This window comes from Oncorhynchus masou, chromosome 18, assembly GCF_036934945.1.
Source record: "Oncorhynchus masou masou isolate Uvic2021 chromosome 18, UVic_Omas_1.1, whole genome shotgun sequence".
In the NCBI taxonomy this organism is placed as follows: domain Eukaryota; kingdom Metazoa; phylum Chordata; class Actinopteri; order Salmoniformes; family Salmonidae; genus Oncorhynchus; species Oncorhynchus masou.
The window spans coordinates 54,255,309-54,275,053 of record NC_088229.1 but is presented as its reverse complement, the minus strand read 5'-3'; the positions used below and the strand labels follow the sequence as shown (position 1 = coordinate 54,275,053).

The 19,745-nt window shown below is 48.0% G+C and overlaps 1 protein-coding gene across 1 annotated transcript; it reads right to left on the bottom strand.

Moving 5' to 3' along the window:
• Window positions 1–2,899: 2,899 nt before the first annotated feature.
• LOC135504825 (zinc finger protein 699-like) lies at window positions 2,900–19,739 on the bottom strand. The gene is made up of 7 exons (XM_064923706.1): window positions 19,651–19,739; window positions 7,313–7,516; window positions 7,101–7,205; window positions 6,906–7,001; window positions 6,659–6,769; window positions 6,415–6,538; window positions 2,900–6,035 (listed from the first exon to the last, which is right to left on the bottom strand). Exons 2-7 carry the CDS (start codon window positions 7,328–7,330, stop codon window positions 4,018–4,020), a joined length of 2,472 nt encoding a protein of 823 aa, XP_064779778.1. The 5' UTR covers window positions 7,331–7,516; window positions 19,651–19,739; the 3' UTR covers window positions 2,900–4,017.
• Window positions 19,740–19,745: the final 6 nt, after the last annotated feature.

Below are 19,745 nucleotides of genomic sequence, written 5' to 3'. Positions count from 1 at the left end.
GAACTAGCCTCCCTGGTTAAATAAAGGTGAAAAAATATATTAAAAAAATAAAAAGGATCCCTCACCCTTGACCCATCCTCCTCTACTTTCTTCATTGCCTCAGCATGCGAAACCTTCAGCACTACTCTGACTCTGGCCACTTCAACCTGCCTCTCTCGCCCCGGACACTTCCGATCCCCAGCAACATGGGCGCCCCTACAGTTGACACGCTTTATCCACCGAAACGACACAATCCTCTGTTCCATGCCTTCCTGCACACTTCCCACATCTTGGAATCACCCTCCTACACACTGCTGCACCATGACCATAAACGTTGCACCTGAAACAGCAGGGTGAATTCTACACAAAAGCTCAAAAAGGATAACTGATATATCCTAACATGACTGTCGTGGAGACTCAAAACTCAAAAGGACTGACAATGACTCCTATGAACCTCTGGAATTCTCAACTTCATCTGCTCCACCTCTAAAATTAACCCTACCCTAGAAATCACTTAATGGTACCCTGTTCCTAAAAGCAAAGCAAGAAACAGATCAAACAGATCACCCAAGTTGTGTGACACGGAGCGCCTTCTCCCTCTGGTCAGAAGAAACACAAAACAAATATCACAAGTCCACTACAGGTTACCGTCAATGATTCAACTGAACCAAACTCCTTTCTCATCCACACTGAAACCACAAATGGATCCACCAAAAGGCAAGGGTCCACTTTCACCAAAAATGTCACTCCTACTGGTCCAGATTCTTCTTTATCATGTCTGGCACCATGTTTCCTCAACACACATCTTCCCACTACACTTGGCTCTTCTCCTTCTTCCTCACTGTCTATAATCACATCTATCCGTTCACCACGCTCTTGCAGAGCCTTCATCCGCTACATTGCTTGCAGAGCACGCACTGATGGCAATTTCTCCAAAACCCAACTTCTGTTCCTTATCCCAGTTTATCTCTGACCTCTCCGTGCTTCCTTCACCTCCACACGTTCCGTCAAAGGACCTCTACGCCACTTTATTCTGTTACCTAATCCTCTATTTCTATTCAAATAAAGCCCTACAAACCTCACAGGTTTTTGTTATTGAAATCCTTCGAAATAAGTAATGTCCTGTAGTCTTTATAAGTGACTAATGAACATCAAACGTGATCAAACTTTTTTTTTTTTAGAAAGACAGTTCTAACCTTGAATATGACTGGGCAAAGTGTTAAGAATAGGAGAGCCATCTATTTTATAGTACACTAGAGCACAGCAAACATGGACCAAAACAGTCTTAACATAGCTGTGTGCAATAGAGCAAACTGTCCACTAGATGACAGCAAAGGGATCTCTCACAACCCTACAGGAAAGGTGACGAAATCCTTATCTTCATTTAAACCAGGGTAATTACTTTTCTAATTGAGGCTGGAACATGATCAATACCCATAGCTTGAAGGGAGGCTAGGTTGCCATGGTGTGGACTAATTTGTCATTTAGGGTCGGACATCTCTTAAAGCTTATGGCTGGTGGCTCGGGCAAAGCTTTGCGTAGTAGTGTATCACATTGGATGATTCCCCAATTCTTTTTAATGATTATTTTTTATCTTCTCTGCTTCAGTGCTGTATTTTGTAACAAAGTACACTCTCTGGTGCATCCCGAGGCACTCCCCTTCACAACAAGTTCTCTCTGTCAAGTCGTCCGGTCCTTATGCCTGCATCTTTCAGGACCTGAGCGCTGTAGCTCCTTGATTCAAGAAGCGATTCACCAATTCAGCAGATTTAACACTGTATAGTCTGTTTCTTGATCGCAAATTATGCAAACTCTTTGGAATTGGTCATATGGAATGTTCACTTTAGCCTTTTGGGGTGGAAGCTGTTTGCCCTCAGAATGGTATTCCCATCTGTAGGCCTCCTGAAGATTGATGCGTGCAAACAAACTTTTGTCATTTTTACTGATGTCAAGGTCCAACAAAATGAATGCTATCCTTGCTGTACTCCAGTTAGATGTGAGGGTTAATGCTGTTAAGGTATTGGTGGAAGGAAATGCGATCATCTTCTGAGCCAGACCAGAACAAACATCAATATAGCATTACCACCATATAATCCGGTCAAATAACTGTTTTTTTAGAAGAGTCCAAAATGAAGTAATTTACCTAAGTACAAACCATGTTAGGAAGGGATGTAGCATGCTCCCATGGCACATCCTTTGACTTGTATAAAAATACGGCCCTGAAAGACAAAGATGTTATGATTGAGTCCATTCAGTTAGTGAGACAATGAATTCTGTGGGAGGCATCGGTCTCAGGCCGAGTACTCAAGAAATGCTGCATAGCTGCCAATCCGTGTTTATGTTCAATGGTGGTGTATAGAGACTCCACATCAATGGGGGCTAAAAAGGAAGCTGTACGTATATTGTTCAATTCCTTCATTTTGTTCAACACATCAGTGGTGTCTTGAAGATTGGGAGTGACAGCAGAAAAGGCTTAATAAAGTAATCAATGTACTTGGAGATGGGTTCTGTCAGACTTTCATTACCACTAATGACCGGTCTGCCTGGGAGGTTTAAGATTCTTGTGAAGATTCAAAAAAGAAGCCATACACGGACTACCATTGAAAATAAATTTTAACTCATTGTTTGAAACGTAGCCATTCTCTTTAGCTTCTGTGAGGATCCCTTTCAATTCAGTTTTTAGGTCCTCTGTAGGGTTGAAGGTAAGAGATTGTTAGTATTCATCATTGTCTAATTGACGGCAGGCTTCTGTCACATGCGTTTACTCTACACCACTGTAGTGCCACCTTTGTCTGCTTTTTTAACCACAATCCGTCCATTTTTGGACAATGACTCAACTGCATCATTGTATTGAAATAACTCAGTAGCACCAATACTATCCAAAACCACAAAGAATATACACACACTCTTATTGCTGATATTTATGTGGAAAATCTTTAAATTTGTACACATACAAAATATATAACATGGAAGGATAACCAAATTGACCATTGTGTACAAAATAATGGGTTTATTTCAATTAATCTTCGGCACATATTGCAGTTTGTAAATTATATTCACAATGGGTTGCTGAAGGCTAAACTACACTGCTCAAAAAAAAAGGGAACACTTAAACTACACAATGTAACTCCAAGTCAATCACACTTCTGTGAAATCAAACTGTCCACTTAGGAAACAACACTCATTGACAATACATTTCACATGCTGTTGTGCAAATGGAAGACAACAGGTGAAAATTTCAGGCATTTAGCAAGACACCCCCAATAAAGGAGTGGTTCTGCAGCTGGTGACCACAGACCACTTCTCAGTTCCTATGCTTCCTGGCTGATGTTTTGGTCACTTTTGAATGCTGGTGGTGCTTTCACTCTAGTGGTAGCATGAGACGGAGTCTACAACCCACACAAGTGTCTCAGGTGGTGCAGCTCAGCCAGGATGGCACATCAATGCGAGCTGTGGCAAGAAGGTTTGCTGTGTCTGTCAACGTAGTGTCCAGAGCATGGAGGCGCTACCAGGAGACAGGCCAGTACATCAGGAGACGTGGAGGAGGCCGTAGGAGGGCAACAACTCAGCAGCAGGACCGCTACCTCCGCCTTTGTGCAAGGAGGAGCAGGAGGAGCACTGCCAGAGCCCTGCAAAATGACCTCCAGCAGGCCACAAATGTGCATGTGTCTGCTCAAACGGTCAGAAACAGACTCCATGAGGGTGGTATGAGGGCCCGACGTCCACAGGTGGGGGTTGTGCTTTACAGCCCAACACCGTGCAGGACGTTTGGCATTTGCCAGAGAACACCAAGATTGGCAAATTTGCCACTGGCGCCCTGTGCTCTTCACAGATGAAAGCAGGATCACATTGAGCACGTGACAGACGTGACAGAGTCTGGAGACGCCGTGGAGAACGTTCTGCTGCCTGCAACATCCTCCAGCATGACTGGTTTGGCGGTGGGTCAGTCATGGTGTGGTATTTCTTTGGGGGGCCGCACAGCCCTCCATGTGCTCGCCAGAGGTAGCCTGACTGCCATTAGGTACCGAGATGAGATCCTCAGACCCCTTGTGAGACCATATGCTGGTGCGGTTGAGAGCTGTGGAGAGAGCTGTGGGACTGCGGAATCTCTGTCTCACTCTCCCTTGTTGCCAGAGAGCTGCTGCTATCTGCTGGATCAACATCCCGTTGGTGCTGGTTTGGATTGACTCCCTCATTTGACTCCCTCAAGTCTTGCTGTGGTCTCTGAAAGCACTCTTTTTTATGCCTCCTCAAATGAGAGTTCTTTATGAAATTTCCTCCACAGCCCAGGCACTGGTAAGGGAGCTGGCCATGTTGGGATTTGAGGTGCTTTCTCATACAAAATGTACTGTCAAAAGTATTGTGACACAAGCGGCATGTTCTGGCTTTGACAGACTCCTTGAGTTGGAGACTTGGAGTGGGATGGCGCTCTTTCCTATGTGCTTTGAAATTAATCTTCCTCTTGAAATTCTCTCCACAGCAGAGGCACTGGTGAGGGAGCTGAGCATGTTTGGAATTCAGGTGCGTTCGCATTAAAGCTATACTGTTGAAAGTCTTGTGACACAGACGGCATGTTCTGGCTCTGAAAGAGTATCTTTGATTGCGACGAACATTGGAAGTGTTGAGGGGCTGGGATGTCTCAATCTCCTTCTCAAAAGATGGTGTAAACGTGTTAACCTCTTCCAGTTGAGCTGCCTCCTCACGAGCATACTGCAGATGTTTCTGTATGTTCTCTTGATGTTCAAAGCTTTGCAAACACTGGGTACACTGGTAAGTGCATGATCTCCAGTGTGCTTTGAAATCGTGTCCTTTAATGAATGTTTTATTACACATCGAGCAGAAGTGGCGCCTCTTTGCAGCTAAGCACACTTTAGGTTCTTTCAAATTAGACCTTTTCTCGTGAGATCTCATGTGTGCGGTCAACCCCCTTGCTCCAATGAAGGTCTTCTTGCACAGAGAGCAAGAGAAGAGCTTTCTCACTGCCAAGCACTCTTTTTTATGCTCCTTCAAATGACACCTTTCCTCAAACTCTTCTCCACAGCTGAGGCAGGAAAACATTGTGGGGCAGTTTTTCTTATGTTCCTTCAAATTACATTTCCTCTTAAAATGTTCTCCACAATCGCGGCACTGGTAAGGGAGCTGATCATGTTGGGATTTTAGGTGTTTTTTCATTAAATATGGGCTGCCGAAAGTCTTGTTACACAAATGGCATGTTCTGGCTTTGGATGACAGAGTGGGATGACACTCTGCCTTATGTTCCCTCAAATGAAACTTTCTCTCGAATTGTTCTCCACAGTCAAGGCACTGGTAAATGAGCTGATCATGTTTGAAAATCATGTGCTTTCTCATTGAATATACAGTATAGAAAGTCTTGTGACACACGTGACATGTTCTGGATTTGGAGGACTGTGTGGACTTGGAGGACTGTCTTGGAGTGGGACAAACTTTGGAAGTTGTTGGGCTCAGGGGTGAAGTGCCATGGGGCTGAGATATCTCTATCCCATCCTCAAAAGATGTAGACATGTTAAGCTCTTCAAAAGACTGGTAAGGACTCTGCTCAGTGTGAGATCTCATGTGTGCCATCAAATCTTCTGCTTCAATAAAAGTCTTCCCACATAAGGAGCACATTTTGACACGCTTGCTTCTGTTAGATTTCCCCATTGTATAGGATGGGTCAGGCGTCAAAGAATACTGCGGTACACTCTTTATCCTCAATGTTGGACTCAATGTTGGAGAGGACACAGGTAACGGCATATCAGCAAGGTCAAGTCTGTGCAGCAGCACTGTGGGTTGAAGGAACAGACAGGAAGTAGACAAACTAGAACTCTCGTGTACTTCTGGTTGGCTGCTGTGAGGGTTTCTTTGGATTTTCAGCCTACTGTCAGTTTGAGGTTGGTGAAAATGTCTGTTCATTTCTGACTCGTTGACAGATGAGGCAGAGCTTAGAATGTTCCTAAACCCCTGCATAGGATCTGATTTGATCTCTGTTTCAAAGATCTCAACTGTTTCTAGGAGCGAGAGTGACAGCGAGCTGTGGTTGTCACCCGAAGATAGAGCTGAGGACAAGAAAACACAAGACTATATCAAAACATGCAAGTCAAACATTAGAAATGTTATATATCAAACCCAGATCCAACTTTTGTAGTTTTAGGACACAAATCAATGTCTTGACATTCACAAGGATTGAAAGCAGTAAATCCCTTCTATGTACTCTGTACATTTCAAGACTCTAGGACTAAGAAAATGTATTCTAAATAGCTTCTGAAGATTCATAATTTTATGTTCGTTAATGGTAAATTATGACATTTTTTTTTTCAATTTTCTGAAATAATCTGTTTTGGAGATAGAGGTTTCCTTCCGACAGCGACAAAAAAGCTCCACGTAACATAAATACAATGGATAGCGTTCTTTTAATTTTCTAAGTCTACCTCTTACCATTGTTGTCCAGATGTCTATATGGCTTGTGGTACTGGAGAAGGGTCTTCAATGGCTCAGGGTGACACACTGACTGCATGCACTCCTCTAGAACAGAGTGGTCTGGTAGGAACCATGCTGCAGTCTATTGGAAAGAGTAATGACTTTAAAAGAGCAATAGACAAAAGTTATCATATGGATGCATTTTTTTGTAAAAAAACATGCATGAAAGTAGGCTGATGGTAATAACATGTTAGTATGGTACCTGATGAAGGGTTGGTGTCGGAAGCAGCTTCTCCAGCCTAGAAAGGAAGTCCCACACCAGACTCTGCAGTGTGGAGTCATACTTGGGTCCAAATTCCTCTAGAAAAACATTCTAAGAAGTAAACAAGAAGAAAATTGTCCGTGCTTTTGAGTAATATTTTATGTTAACCTACTCCAAGTGAAAGAAAGATAGAACGCCACATTTTTCTGAATAACTTATCAGCTACACAGTCAGTGACAACACTGACCTGGAAAAAGTGTTCCCTCTTAACTGGGTCTTCCAGCAGGCTTTGAATCAGCCTCGGGAAGTTGGATTTTGATGCCTCCACCTCTGGATCAGGAGTCTTCAGCAAGCATTACACACAGTCTGTCAATTTAACTAGCCAATGTATACCACCAGCAAAGTTATCAGTCATGATTGTACACTGAGTAGCAGCACTCACCTCATTTTTACTAAGAGTGATGATACAGGTCCTCATCCTGTTCAGGTGTGGCTGGATGGTCTCGGGGTCGACTAGCTGATCTTTACGACACAACTCCAGAACCAGCTGATAGAGTGAAAATTCAATTAAGTTACACATGCAAGTTAGAGACTGTATGCATTATACGCCATGTGCTACCCCATCCCTCCTCTCCCATCCGTCCCATCTCTCACCTGTGCCCGCAGCCCCATGATGAGTTGGACTCGCTCTCTTATAACTCATCAGATCAGGAACTACCTCCAACACAGTGGTGACAAACTCCTCCACCAAGCCATAGTCCATTATGTCTCTCCGCTGAACAACTTGCCACAGAGCTGCAGACGCCAGACGCAGTGGAGGAACAAAAAGGAGCAAAGACGACAGTGGAAGAGGTCCATCTATACAAAGCACAAATTCAGAAAGTTAGCTTGATGACAAAGACAACGTTAAGTAGATCCTAACAATGTTAACAATATTAGGTAGCCCTAACAATGTCAACAATATTAGGTGGCCCTAACAACGTTAACAATGTTCGGTATGCAAGCAGTTATAGGACTATTTGAGCTATGTGTGACAATGTATTGACAAGTCCACTGATAGATTACATTTAGTCACTATGAAGTGACATATTGTTGTTGTTTGTACTATGGCCTTGGTCGGAAAAAAACACCTTTAACCTAGACTATAGCTAGTGTATAATAAGTGGTACTACACAGTAGAGTTCTACCGATTATAATTTTCCAGCGCTGATACCGATTATTGGAGGATTAAAAAAGCCGATACCGATTAATCGGCCGATTTTTATATATGTAATAATGACAATTACAACAATACTGAATGAACAATGAACATTTATTTTAACTTAACTTACTAAATAAAATCAATTTAGTCTAAAATAAATAATGAAACATGTTCAATATGGATTAAATAATGCAAAAACAAAGTGTTGGAGAAGAAAGTAAAAGTGCAATATGTGCCATGTAAGAAAGCTAACGTTTAAGTTCCTTGCTCAGAACATGAGAACATATGAAAGCTGGTGGTTCCTTTTAACATGAGTCTTCAATATTCCCAGGTAAGAAGTTTTAGGTTGTAGTTATTATAGGAATTATAGGACTATTTCTCTCTATACCATTTGTATTTCATTAACCTTTGACTATTGGATGTTCTTATAGGCACTTTAGTATTGATCGTGCAACTTCCGTCCCTCTCCTCACTCCTCCCTGGGCTCGAACCAGGAACACAACGACAACAGCCACCCTCGAAGCAGCGTTACCCATGCAGAGCAAGGGGAACAACCACTCCAAGTCTCAGAGCGAGTGACATTTGAAACGCTATTAGCGCACCCCGCTAACTAAATAGCCATTTCACATTGGTTACACCAGCCTCATCTCTGGAGTTGATAGGCTTGAAGTCATAAACAGCGCAATGCTTGACACACAACGAAGAGCTGCTGGCAAAACACACGAAAGTGCTGTTTGAATGAATGCTTACGAGCCTGCTGCTGCCTACCACCGCTCAGTAAGACTGCTCTATCAAATCATAGACTTATTTATAACATAAAAACACATAGAAATACAAGCCTTAGGTCATTAATATGGTCGAATCCGGAAACTATCATCTCGAAAACAAGATGTTTATTCTTTCAGTGAAATACGGAACCGTTACGTATTTTATCGAACGGGTGGCAACCCTAAATCTAAATATTGCTGTTACATTGCACAACCTACAATGTTATTATAATTATGTAAAATTTTGATAAATTAATTACGGTCTTTGTTAGGAAGAAATGGTCTTCACACAGTTCGCAACGAGCCAGGCGACCCAAACTGATGCATATACCCTGACCAGTGTTGCCAACTCCTCAGTAAGGAAAGTAGCTATTAGCTGTCCTAAAAGTCCCTGGAAGTCACTAAAGGACGCCATCACCTAATTTGCATAATCGGCCATGTGCATATAATTGTGATGGGCGCTGTAGGAGAGAGGAATAACGTCGTGGGAGAGACAAAAAGTGAGTAAAAAACACTCTAAATATGTTTAGAACTACAAATGAACTTTCTTCTGTCGATTCTTGTTTTTTTTTAAGTCACAATTCCAACCCTCCTCATTTATCCGGGCTTGGGACCGGCAAAAGTGACCCAAAAGATTATTTTTTTAGTTTTGTTTTCTTAATTTGGTTTGGGTTTTAACCTTGTGGTACACTTAGGAGCCTACAAGTCACAGTAAAACATGAACATTTTTAACCATAACATTTTTTACATTTGTTTTATAACAATCTAAATGGACCAAAAAAACTGTCAATGATGGGGTGGCAGGGTAGCCTAGTGGTTAGAGCGTTGGACTGATAACCGAAAGGTTGCATGTTCAAATCCCCGAGCTGACAAGGTACAAATCTGTCGTTCTGCCCCTGAACACTGTTCCTAGGCTGTCATTGAAAATAAGAATTTGTTCTTAACTGCCTTGCCTAGTAAAATTTAAAAAATAAAAATAAAATGACAATGTGAGAAAATAATGGTAACTAGTCTGGCCCTAATTCAGGTAATTTTTTTCAAGACTCCCCTCCACACACACACACACAGGCTGTGCTGGCTCACAGAAAGTGTGGGTCATCGTCATTTTGGTCAAGGCTCTCTATGGCAGGTTCAGCAACTGAGGTTCAGCAAGGAGCTTGGCTATTTTTTCTATTTCTCCAGGGCTCTTATTGTGCTTTAGTGTCCTCCACATTAAAAACGGACATGTACTGCAATTCTTCAATGTTGTCCGGCAGTCTCATCCTCAACTCATTAGTGAGGGAAATGGTGAAGGCTTACACACCGCTTTCGGGCATTGTTTCCATCCTCAGGCGCAAGGTGGAGCTCAGCTGCCTTTGACTCAAAAAGGTAACCAAGGTACAGTTTGGGACTGATGTATCTATCTATTGGCCCTTTGTGTACATTAACATTTGCCAGTGGATTCAGCACCCTGCTGCTCACAAACTTGATCAGGCTAACCAAGCTGTCAAGTAGCTTAAGAGGATCTACTTGCTCTCTGTCAAAAGCCTTGATGGCCAACTGTTCCTCAACCAGCACTGACTTCAAAAAGGTCAGATACAATATGTTTTGAGGATCACTTTACATGGAGTATAAAACCTCAGCCATGGACCTGGTGAATGCAAAATGCAGCCTAAGCTCCTCTCACTGGTCCAAAATGCATGAAACCGCAGGTTCAATGAAGAGCCAACGTGTGGCACACACCTTGGTTATCTGTAAAGGTTTCTCCCCACAGTTGATGGTCGCATATATGGCCATGTAGGCCTCTGCGCTTAGGAGACACTGAAAACCAGTTATAAGTCTCTCGTACCAAGTACTCCACACTACAGGGGATGGTGTCATTGGAAGCATAACTTACAGCAAGCTGCAGAGAGTGGCGCACACAGCGAATAAGAACCAGATCTGTGAAGCCATACTCCTACTTCAGCACTTTATTGACCCCATTGTTAATCCCCATCATAACAGAGGCATTGTCAGTCCCCATCCCCAGGAGTTTCTCTTTTAAGACAACACTTCAAGGAAAGCCACAACAGCAGGGGCTATAGATTTGGCATCGCCTCCCTCCAACTCAACAAGCCCCAGAAATGTTGATACAGTTGTCTGCTTGGTGTCACTAAAGTACCTTATCACAACCCCCAGGTACTGAGAAACACATCTGTGGACTCATCGAGGAGGAGGCTGAAACGCTGGTCAACCACATCTGCGAGCAACTTTTTCAGAAAGTATGGTGCTGGAACACCATTAATAATTTCTGTGCACTTTGAAGTGGGTAGCAGCAGTGGAGTCTGAGAAAGCAACTCTACATCCTTCTCCAATGTGATCACATGCCAGCATGGAACAGTGTTCAGCGATAGCTAATGTCATGGGGGCCTCAGCCTTTTTTGCAGTCAATTTTTTGAACCATAAATGACAGGCAGCTTGTTTTGGGTGGAACAGTTATAAGGCTTTTTGCCTTTTGAGTATGTTTTGAGTTGTCATGCGTTTTTTTACATCACTAAGTTTGGCGTAGAAATCAGCCTTACAATACAGGCAGTATGTCCGTGTATCATCTCCAATAAACGGCTTCAACCAGCCTTCGAATTCATGGTTTGATTCCCACTCCTTTCTGTATTTTTCAGTGTACAGTTTAGACTAAGACATGCTGAGCTAGCCAGCTAGATGTTTAGCTTATGTCACAGAGAGGCACACAAACAGTGGACAAGGTGAGTAAGTGACTGAGTCAAATGCAGTGATTTATTTTAGACAAAAAAACATTTTACATCCTGCCCTGAATGTAAGCCAGGGTGGGATCAGCCAGTGGTGGCTTCCCGCATGCTCGATTCATTTGCAATCTGGATGAGGAGGTGTGAACATCTCCTGCTTTGACTGCAGCTGGGAGGGACTGGGCCGCCTGTGAGTGCTTTGGGACAGCATGGGGCCCACGGAGTAAGAACGATACGTGCTATCACATCAGATTCTCCAATAACACCAGAAAAAGTTGCTAGATTTGTCACTAGTCAATTTTTTGGAAAATGTGTCTCTAGAGGGGTCTGAATACTGCTAAATATAGCGACAAAGTAGCTCAATTGGCGACACTGACACTGCTTACACTGAACGCAAGAGAAGTAACACAATTGCAGGCACCGCATTGATTATATTGTAGCGACCCGCACAGACAGCTGTGTGTTATGTGTTAGGCTAGGAGGTGGTTGTGTTGTACTGACCAGTACCCGGTGTTCGCGGGGTCCGACATGTCAATCAACCTGCTATCTGCCAATCACGGAAATGCCTGGAATGTTCTGATGCCGGGCATCCTGGTGGTTGGCAGAGTGGCGTGGAGGGGGGTTGGGCAGGGGGGTGGAGCATTGGAAGTTAAGACCAGGTTCAGCCTTTATTCTCTCTCTCTTACGTCTGGGCTTCCCAAGAGAAGGTCACGATTGGCTTGTGGGTTATCTGTCATCTTTTTGGCGTGTGCTACGGCCCAAACAGTAGCCTGTGTAAAGTTGGTTTAATAAACCGTCAATTCGCAAACTCAAGCCTCTGTCTGGACAATTGTTCATTTATGATCTAGTCAGGTCATTACATTGGTGTCAGAAGTAAAAACGTTGATACAAGTTAGCCAGCTAGCTAGCTGACTTATGTGGCTAGCTACCATAGGTGAGAACGGGGATTGAAAATGCATCGAGGGAATCCGAAAGTGAAGGTGGAGGTAGGGGACGATTATGGCCAAGGAGGTGCGTGTGAATGGACGTCGGGGGTTCTGTCTGAGGAAATCGACAGGGCGTCGGAGCGCAGAGGCCGCTTGAGGGAGGACGTTAGAGCGATGGCGGCTGAAGCGGGCATGAGTGCTTCGTCGACTGTATTTCGCGCGGATTCTGGTGGGCGGACCGAAGTGGCGACGTCGACGCGGCGTGACGAGGAATCTGGGGCTCAGGATGTAAACAAACATGGCGGCGCCCAGTTCCCGGCTGCGTCCGTATCTGTTAAGACCCCGAAGTATTCCGGTAAGGCGGATTGGGAAGCTTTTCATGCTCAGTTTGAACTGTTAGCTCATTTTAGGGGGTGGTCGGATGAAGAAAGGGCACTGCAGTTGGCTTTATGCCTCACGGATGAAGCTCTGGCCTGTTTGATATTGATTAGCCCCGAGGACAGGCATGATTATGGTGCTTTAGTGGGAGCACTGAGGAGGCGCTATGGACAGTGTGTACAGCCCGGGCTACTGCGCTCCGAACTGAGTAATAGACGCAGGCAGCCTGGAGAGCCTCTACGGGTGCTAGCTAATGACATTGAGAGCCTCTCTCGGCAGGCATATGCTCACATGCCCCCCTCCGTGCAGAGCGAGCTAGCACGGGACCAGTTCACACGGGCGCTCTCTCCTACGGAGCTGCGCATACAGACCCAGCTGGCTCATCCTGAGTCATTGCAGACAGCCTTGGAGATGGCTTTGGAGAGGGAGCTGGTGTGGGCTGGGGCTTCAGCTGGGGCTTTGGTGGGGGTGCAGGGAGACACACCCTCTGTGCGCTGCTGGGGGCAGAGCAGCCCGGAGCCGGAAAAGCCTGCTTGGGTGGCCGAAATGACAAAACTCATTCGGGCTGTGTCGCTACAGGCGGCACGAAACACAAGCCCTGGTCCCAGGGTCTGCTGGGGTTGTGGCCAGCCAGGCCATCTGCGCCGAGATTGCCCCATGTCCCCCAGAGCTCAGGAAACGGCTCGGGGTCCGCATAGACCGGGTAGTGCGGACCCCTGGCTTTCTATCCCAACCACCATCATCTTCAGGAGGAGCCCACCGGCACAGATGGGGAAGCAAGGCTCCACTTCCCCCAGAAGCAGACGAGGGCAAGCGGATGGAGCCTGTTGTTGTGGTGGGCCGGACCTGTGTTGGGGACTTTTGTCATGTCCCTGTCACTGTGGAGGGGGTGCCCTGCTCCGCCCTGGTGGACACTGGGTCCACAGTAACCCTGATGAGGCCAGATATTGTGCCAGGTTGGACTCAGTGTGAGCCTACAACTGTGCAGCTCCGCACAGTCACAGGTGAGCTGGCACCCATGAAAGGGAAGGGAATAATGACTCTGATCCTGTGTGGGTGGCGGCTGTGTAGGACCCTAGGGGTTGGACAGGACACAGGCTGCCAGTTAGACCTAAATGTCATCCTGTGTGGGTGGCGGCTGCTGTAGGACCCTTGTATCCTGGGGTTGGACTTTCTTAGGAGCACAGGCTGCCAGTTAGACCTAAATAGGGGCACACTGAGCTTCCAGGGAGGGACGGAAGTCACCATGGCCCCCTAATGTCACATTCACTCAACCCAACAAACCCTTTACTCCAACAGTTAAAGCAGCAGAGACTCATGGCTGCGCCCCTCCCCACAGCTGTGTGTGACTTTTCCCCCTGTCCCCCTGTCACCCTACAGGCGGTGATGTTACATTCCCCGCCAGCTACCTCCATGACACAGCCCTCTGTGAGCCCGGGCCGTCATCCACACTGATATGTCTGCCAGACATGCAGAGATGCGAGCTGGTCACAGAAGGGGGAAAGGAGAAGATTACTGTGTGTCCTGCAGAATGATAGGAGAGACCATGTGAGGTTATGACAGAGCAAGTGACTTGGTGTGCAGTAGGAGAGGGCCTAGAACAGAGCCCTGGGGGACACCAGTGGTGAGAGCGCGTGGCGAGGACACAAATTCTGCCACGCCACCTGGTAGGAGCGACCTGTCAGTGGACGCAATCTTGGGCCGCGTGGAGATGCCCAAATCTCGGAGAGGGTGGAGAGGAGGATCTGATGGTTCACAGTATCCTTGAAGGCAGGATAGGTCTAGAAGGATGAGAGCAGTTGCTTTGCAGTTTGATACAGAGAAGAGCAGTCTCAGTTGAATGACTAGTTTGAAACCTGACTGATTTGGATCAAGAAGGTCATTCTGAGAGAGATAGCGGGAGAGCTGGCCAGGACGGTGGTTCAAGAGTTTTGGAGAGAAAAGAAAGAAGGGATACTGGTCTGTAGTTGTTGACATCGGAGGGATCGAGTGTAGGTTTTTTCAGAAGGGGTGCAACTCGCTCTCTTGAAGACGGAAGGGACGTAGCCAGCGGTCAGGGATGAGTTGATGAGCGAGGTGAGGTAAGGGAGAAGGTCTCCGGAAATGGTCTGGAGAAGAGAGGGAGGAAAGGGTCAAGCGGGCAGGTTGTTGGGCGGCCGGCCGTCACAAGAAGCGGATTTCATCTGGAGAGAGAGGGGAGAAAGAGGTCAGAGCACAGGGTAGGGCAGTGTGAGCATGAGCGGTGTCGTTTGACTTAGCAAACGAGGATCGGATGTCGTCCACCTTCTTTTCAAAATGGATGACGCCAAGTCATCTGCAGAGAGGGAGGACACAAGGAGTTCAGGAGGGAGGAGAAGGTGGCAAAGAGCCTTCCTAGGGAGAAGAGCAGATGCTTGGAATTTAGAGTGGTAGAAAGTGGCTTTCAGCAGAGACAGAGGAGGAAAATGTAGAGAGGAGGGAGTGAAAGGATGCCAGGTCCGCAGGCAATGAGGAGAGTTTGTTCCATTTCCGCCGTGCCCGAAGGGGAAAGGGAGAAGATTAATTGTGTGTCTTTGAGCTCTGCTCAGAGAAAGCTTTGCGTTGAGTGAGGAAGAGGTGGGTCAGACTCATCTGGTGCAGCATGAGATCGACAGTCTGAAGGTGGATGCTGGCCAGGACGGCACGGGACCCATGCAAGGGGTTTATGCGTCCCCAGCTCAGCGGTGCATGAATCCCGACTGGCATTAGGACGCCAGGAGGCGGCAGACAAGGCTGTGTTGGAGATGCAGCGGGCAGACTTTGTCATTGAGCCCTCAGACAGCCCGGTCTTGGGCGGCGCCAGATATGTCATGGTTCCCGATCAGAAGGGGGGGGGCTGAGGTTCTGTGCGTACTAGGTTAGAGGCGGCTTGGAATTTATGAGGTAACCAGGAAGGACTCATACCCCATACCACGTATCGATGGAGTCTGCTGGACCTGGTTAGGGGAGGAAGAGGTGGGTCCTCCTGGTTCTCCTCACTAGACCTCCGCAGTGGCTACTGGCAGGTGCCCAGACTCTCCCCAGAGGCCAGAGCCAAAACTGCGTTCTCCACTAACAGAGGACACTGGCAGTTCAAGGTCCTGTGCTTTGGCCTGTGCAACGCTCCAGCTACTTTTGAGCGTTTGATGGACAGGGTGCTGGATGGCATCCCCCGACAGCAGTGTCTGGTATACCTCGATGACATCCTGGCCCATGGCAGCTCCTTCCAGTCAGCCCTGGGGGCGCTATGGCGTGTGCTGGAGAGGGTGGCTGCCGCAGGTCTGAAGCTCCACCCCGAGAAGTGCCACTTCATGAGGAGAGAGGTGTCCTTCTTGGGCCACCGAGTGGGGAAGGAGGGGATCAGCACCATGGAGGACAAGGTAGGGGCTGTCAGAGACTGGCCCACCCCCACCGACCAGCGTCAGCTGAAGAGCTTCCTGGGCCTGGCCTCGTACTACAGGAGGTTTGTACGGGGCTTCTCAAGCGTTGCTGCTCCACTGAACCGCCTGCTGCCGAAGGACAAGGCTTTCACTTGGACAGTGGAGTGTGAGGAGGCATTCAACACCCTCAAACGTGCACTGATCGAGGCCCCGTGCTCGCCCCCTGACCTCACCTTGCCCTTTATCCTGGACACAGACGCGAGCAATGTGGGCATGGGTGGGGTGCTGGCCCAGGTGGGGCCAGAGGGGGAGAGAGTGGTGGCGTACTTCAGCAAAACATTTGACAAACATGAGCGCCGCTACTGTGTCACCCGGCGGGAACTCTTGGCTGTTGTGGCTTCCGTCAAACACTTCAAGTACTACCTGGGTGGTCTGCCCTTTACTGTAAGGACTGACCACTCTGCTCTCCAGTGGCTCATGTCTTTCAGAGAGCCAGAGGGGCAGGTGGCACGCTGGTTGGAGGAGCTTCAACCGTATGACTTCACGGTGGTGCACAGGGCAGGGGCACGCCACTCCAACGCCGACGCCATGTCCCGTCGGCCCTGTACTGCAGACGGCTGCCGCCACTGTGAACGGAGAGAGGGACGGGAGAGAGAGCTGCGGGCAGAGGAGGGTGTCTGTGCCACAGTGTGTCGGGCGAGCGGGCCTGTCTGCTGCGAGCTGCAGACTGTCGACGTGGCTGAATGGCGGCAGCAGCAGGGACGGGACACAGACCTACAGCCAGTGCTACAGTGGGTAGAGGCGCAGGTGAGGCCACCATGGGAAGAGGTGACAGCGCTCTCACTCGCGACCAAAGCATTGTGGTCGAAGTTTGAGAGACTGCGGCTGGCTGATGGCGTGCTACAGCGGGCATGGAAGGAGTCAGCTACGGGAGAGGAGAGGTGGCAGGTGGTGGTCCCAAAAGCATTGCGGGAGGCTGTGCTCCAGAGTACTCATGGGGGGGTGGGGACTGGACACTTTGAGGTCACAAAAACACTGCGCCGTCTCCGTCAGGGCTTCTACTGGGGGCAGCACAAGAGGGATGTGGAGGACTTTTGTCGCCGCTGTGACAACTGCACAGCGAGAAAGGGCCCCCCAGGCCGCTCTCATGCTCATCTCCAACAGTTCCCCGTGGGGGCTCCCATGGAGAGGGTGGGAGTGGATGTAGTTGGGCCGTTCCCCACCACAGACAGTGGAAACCGCTGGGTGCTCACGGCCATGGACTATTTCACAAAATGGCCCGAGGCCTATGCTCTGCCTGACCAGGAGGCAGAGACCATCGTTGACGCCCTGACAGCGGGGATGTTCAGCAGGTTTGGAGCTGCAGAGTCCATCCACAGCGACCAAGGCAGAAACTTTGAGTCCCGTGTGTTCGCCACCATGTGTGAGAGGCTGGGTATGCACAAGACCCGCACTACTCCTCTCCATCCTCAAAGTGATGGCCTTGTGGAGCGCTTCAACAAAACGCTTGGACAGCAGCTGGCCATCGTCTCTTCCAAACACCAGCGTGACTGGGACAAGCACCTGCCTATGGTCCTCATGGCATGCCGCTCCGCTGTCCAAGACTCCACCTCCTGCACGCCTGCCCTCCTCATGTTGGGGAGAGAGATCCGCACCCCTGCGGAGATGGCGTTTGGTCGGCCCCTGGATAGCCCTCATGTTCCTCCGGGGCCAGAGTATGCCCGGAGACTCCAGGACCGCCTGGAGACAGCCCACACCTTCGCCAGAGAGCAGCTGGTGAATGCAGGTGTGAGGCAGAAAAGGAACTATGACGTGCACACCCGGGAAGGCACTTTGTGGCTGGGGAGCTGGTCTGGGTCTACAGCCCCCTAAGGAAAAAAGGCAGATGCCCCAAGTTGGACAGTCACTGGGTGGGACCCTGCAGTGTCCTGGAGAGGGTAGGGGAGGTTGTGTACCGGGTGCAGCTTCCTCCCAGGGGGAGAAAGGTGGCACTGCACCGGGACAGGTTAGCCCCATACAGAGGGGCCTCTTTTCCCCAAACCCCAGGAACCCCCACAATTCCCCTCTCTGGCAATGACATTCTCCAGGCACCCACCCTCAGGTGCCGCAGACAAGGCTCCAGACAGCCCACTCCCCCTGTCTCCCCCCGTGTCACCGCGTGGTTCCCCAGAGCCACGGACTGTATTACCCGTTCCCACTTCCTTGTCCCCCATATCCCTGCCTTCATCCCCTGGTTCCCAGAGGGGCACTCTGCGACCATCACGGACACGCAGGCAAAGGAGACCTCCGGGTCGCTTCAGAGACTTTGTTTGTTCCCTCGGGGACGAGGGACTTTGTGGTGGGGGGGCTGTGTAGCGACCCACACAGACAGCTGTGTGTTATGTGTTAGGCTAGGAGGTGGTTGTGTTGTACTGACCAGTACCCGGTGTTCGCGGGGTCCGACATGTCAATCAACCTGCTATCTGCCAATCACGGGAATGTTCTGATGCCGGGCATCCTGGTGGTTGGCGGAGTGGCGTGGAGGGGGGTGGAGCATTGGAAGTTAAGACCAGGTTCAGCCTTTATTCTCTCTCTCTTACGTCTGGGCTTCCCAAGAGAAGGTCACGATTGGCTTGTGGGTTATCTGTCATCTTTTTGGCGTGTGCTACGGCCCAAACAGTAGCCTGTGTAAAGTTGGTTTAATAAACCGTCAATTCGCAAACTCAAGCCTCTGTCTGGACAATTGTTCATTTATGATATAGTCAGGTCATTACAATATGCAACGCAGGACAAGCTAGTTAAACTAGTAATATCATCAACCATGTGTAGTTAACTAGTGATTATGTTAACATTTTATAAAAAACAATAAGTTTAATGCTAGCTAGCCATTTACCATGGCTCCTTTCAGTCTGCACTCGTAACAGGTGGTCAGCCTGCCACGCAGTCTCCTCGTGGATTGCAATATAATCGGCCGTAATCGGCACCCAAAAATGCCTATTACACATTATGAAAAATCGGTCATCACATCTACTACACAGTTGTTAAAGTAATGTGTAACACTCGTTCTTGTTGGTGCATAGCTAGTTCTCAGACTGTAGGTTGCATTCTACCTTATTCTCCCTTCAATTTTCAGCCATTAGCTTCTCTTACGACTGCCTCGTGTGAACGACAATTCCGACGCTTTGTTTTAACGTTTAGACGTGTCAATAATCATAGCTTGTTATACTGCTTTCGAAACACATGGCCCTTTCGTGATAGGTAGCTAATTGCACAGGTGGTCAACTCTGGTCTTTCGTTAACAAGCACTGTAACATGGAGATATATGGCCGTAAGGTGCGTATAGTTTGTATTATTGTTTTATTATTTCTTGCTGGTATGAAAGATAAGGTCCTTATGCTTCCAAAACCGTACCGCAAGCGACGAAGGGTTAATGTGCAGATTGAACTTCCGGACTCTTCACAAAATTCCCCCTGAGTAGAAGACGCTTCGTCCAATGAGTCATTGTGAAATGTAACATTAATGGAACAGAGTCATGGACTAGTGCATAGCTAGCTAACTTAGGCAACGTTAGTTTGTTTTTTGGAAAATATCTGCAGAGGTGGCCACTGCAACAACTGATACCGACAGGCTACCTATCCATTTACCTTCTTCCTCCGGGGGCTGGTTTTGCATTTTGAGGTCCCGGTGTCAGTGTACGGTAGTCTAGCCTAGAGTCAAGACTACCTCGGCAGCGTGTTTG

Excerpts from the sequence above, each read along its gene's own strand:
- LOC135504825 (XM_064923706.1), bottom strand. Across the intron at positions 7,002-7,100 it reads TCACTCTTAGTAAAAATGAG|ACTCCTGATCCAGAGGTGGA; the intron begins GTGAGTGCTGCT and ends TGCTTGCTGAAG. Across the intron at positions 6,539-6,658 it reads CGACACCAACCCTTCATCAG|ACTGCAGCATGGTTCCTACC; the intron begins GTACCATACTAA and ends TCTTTCCAATAG.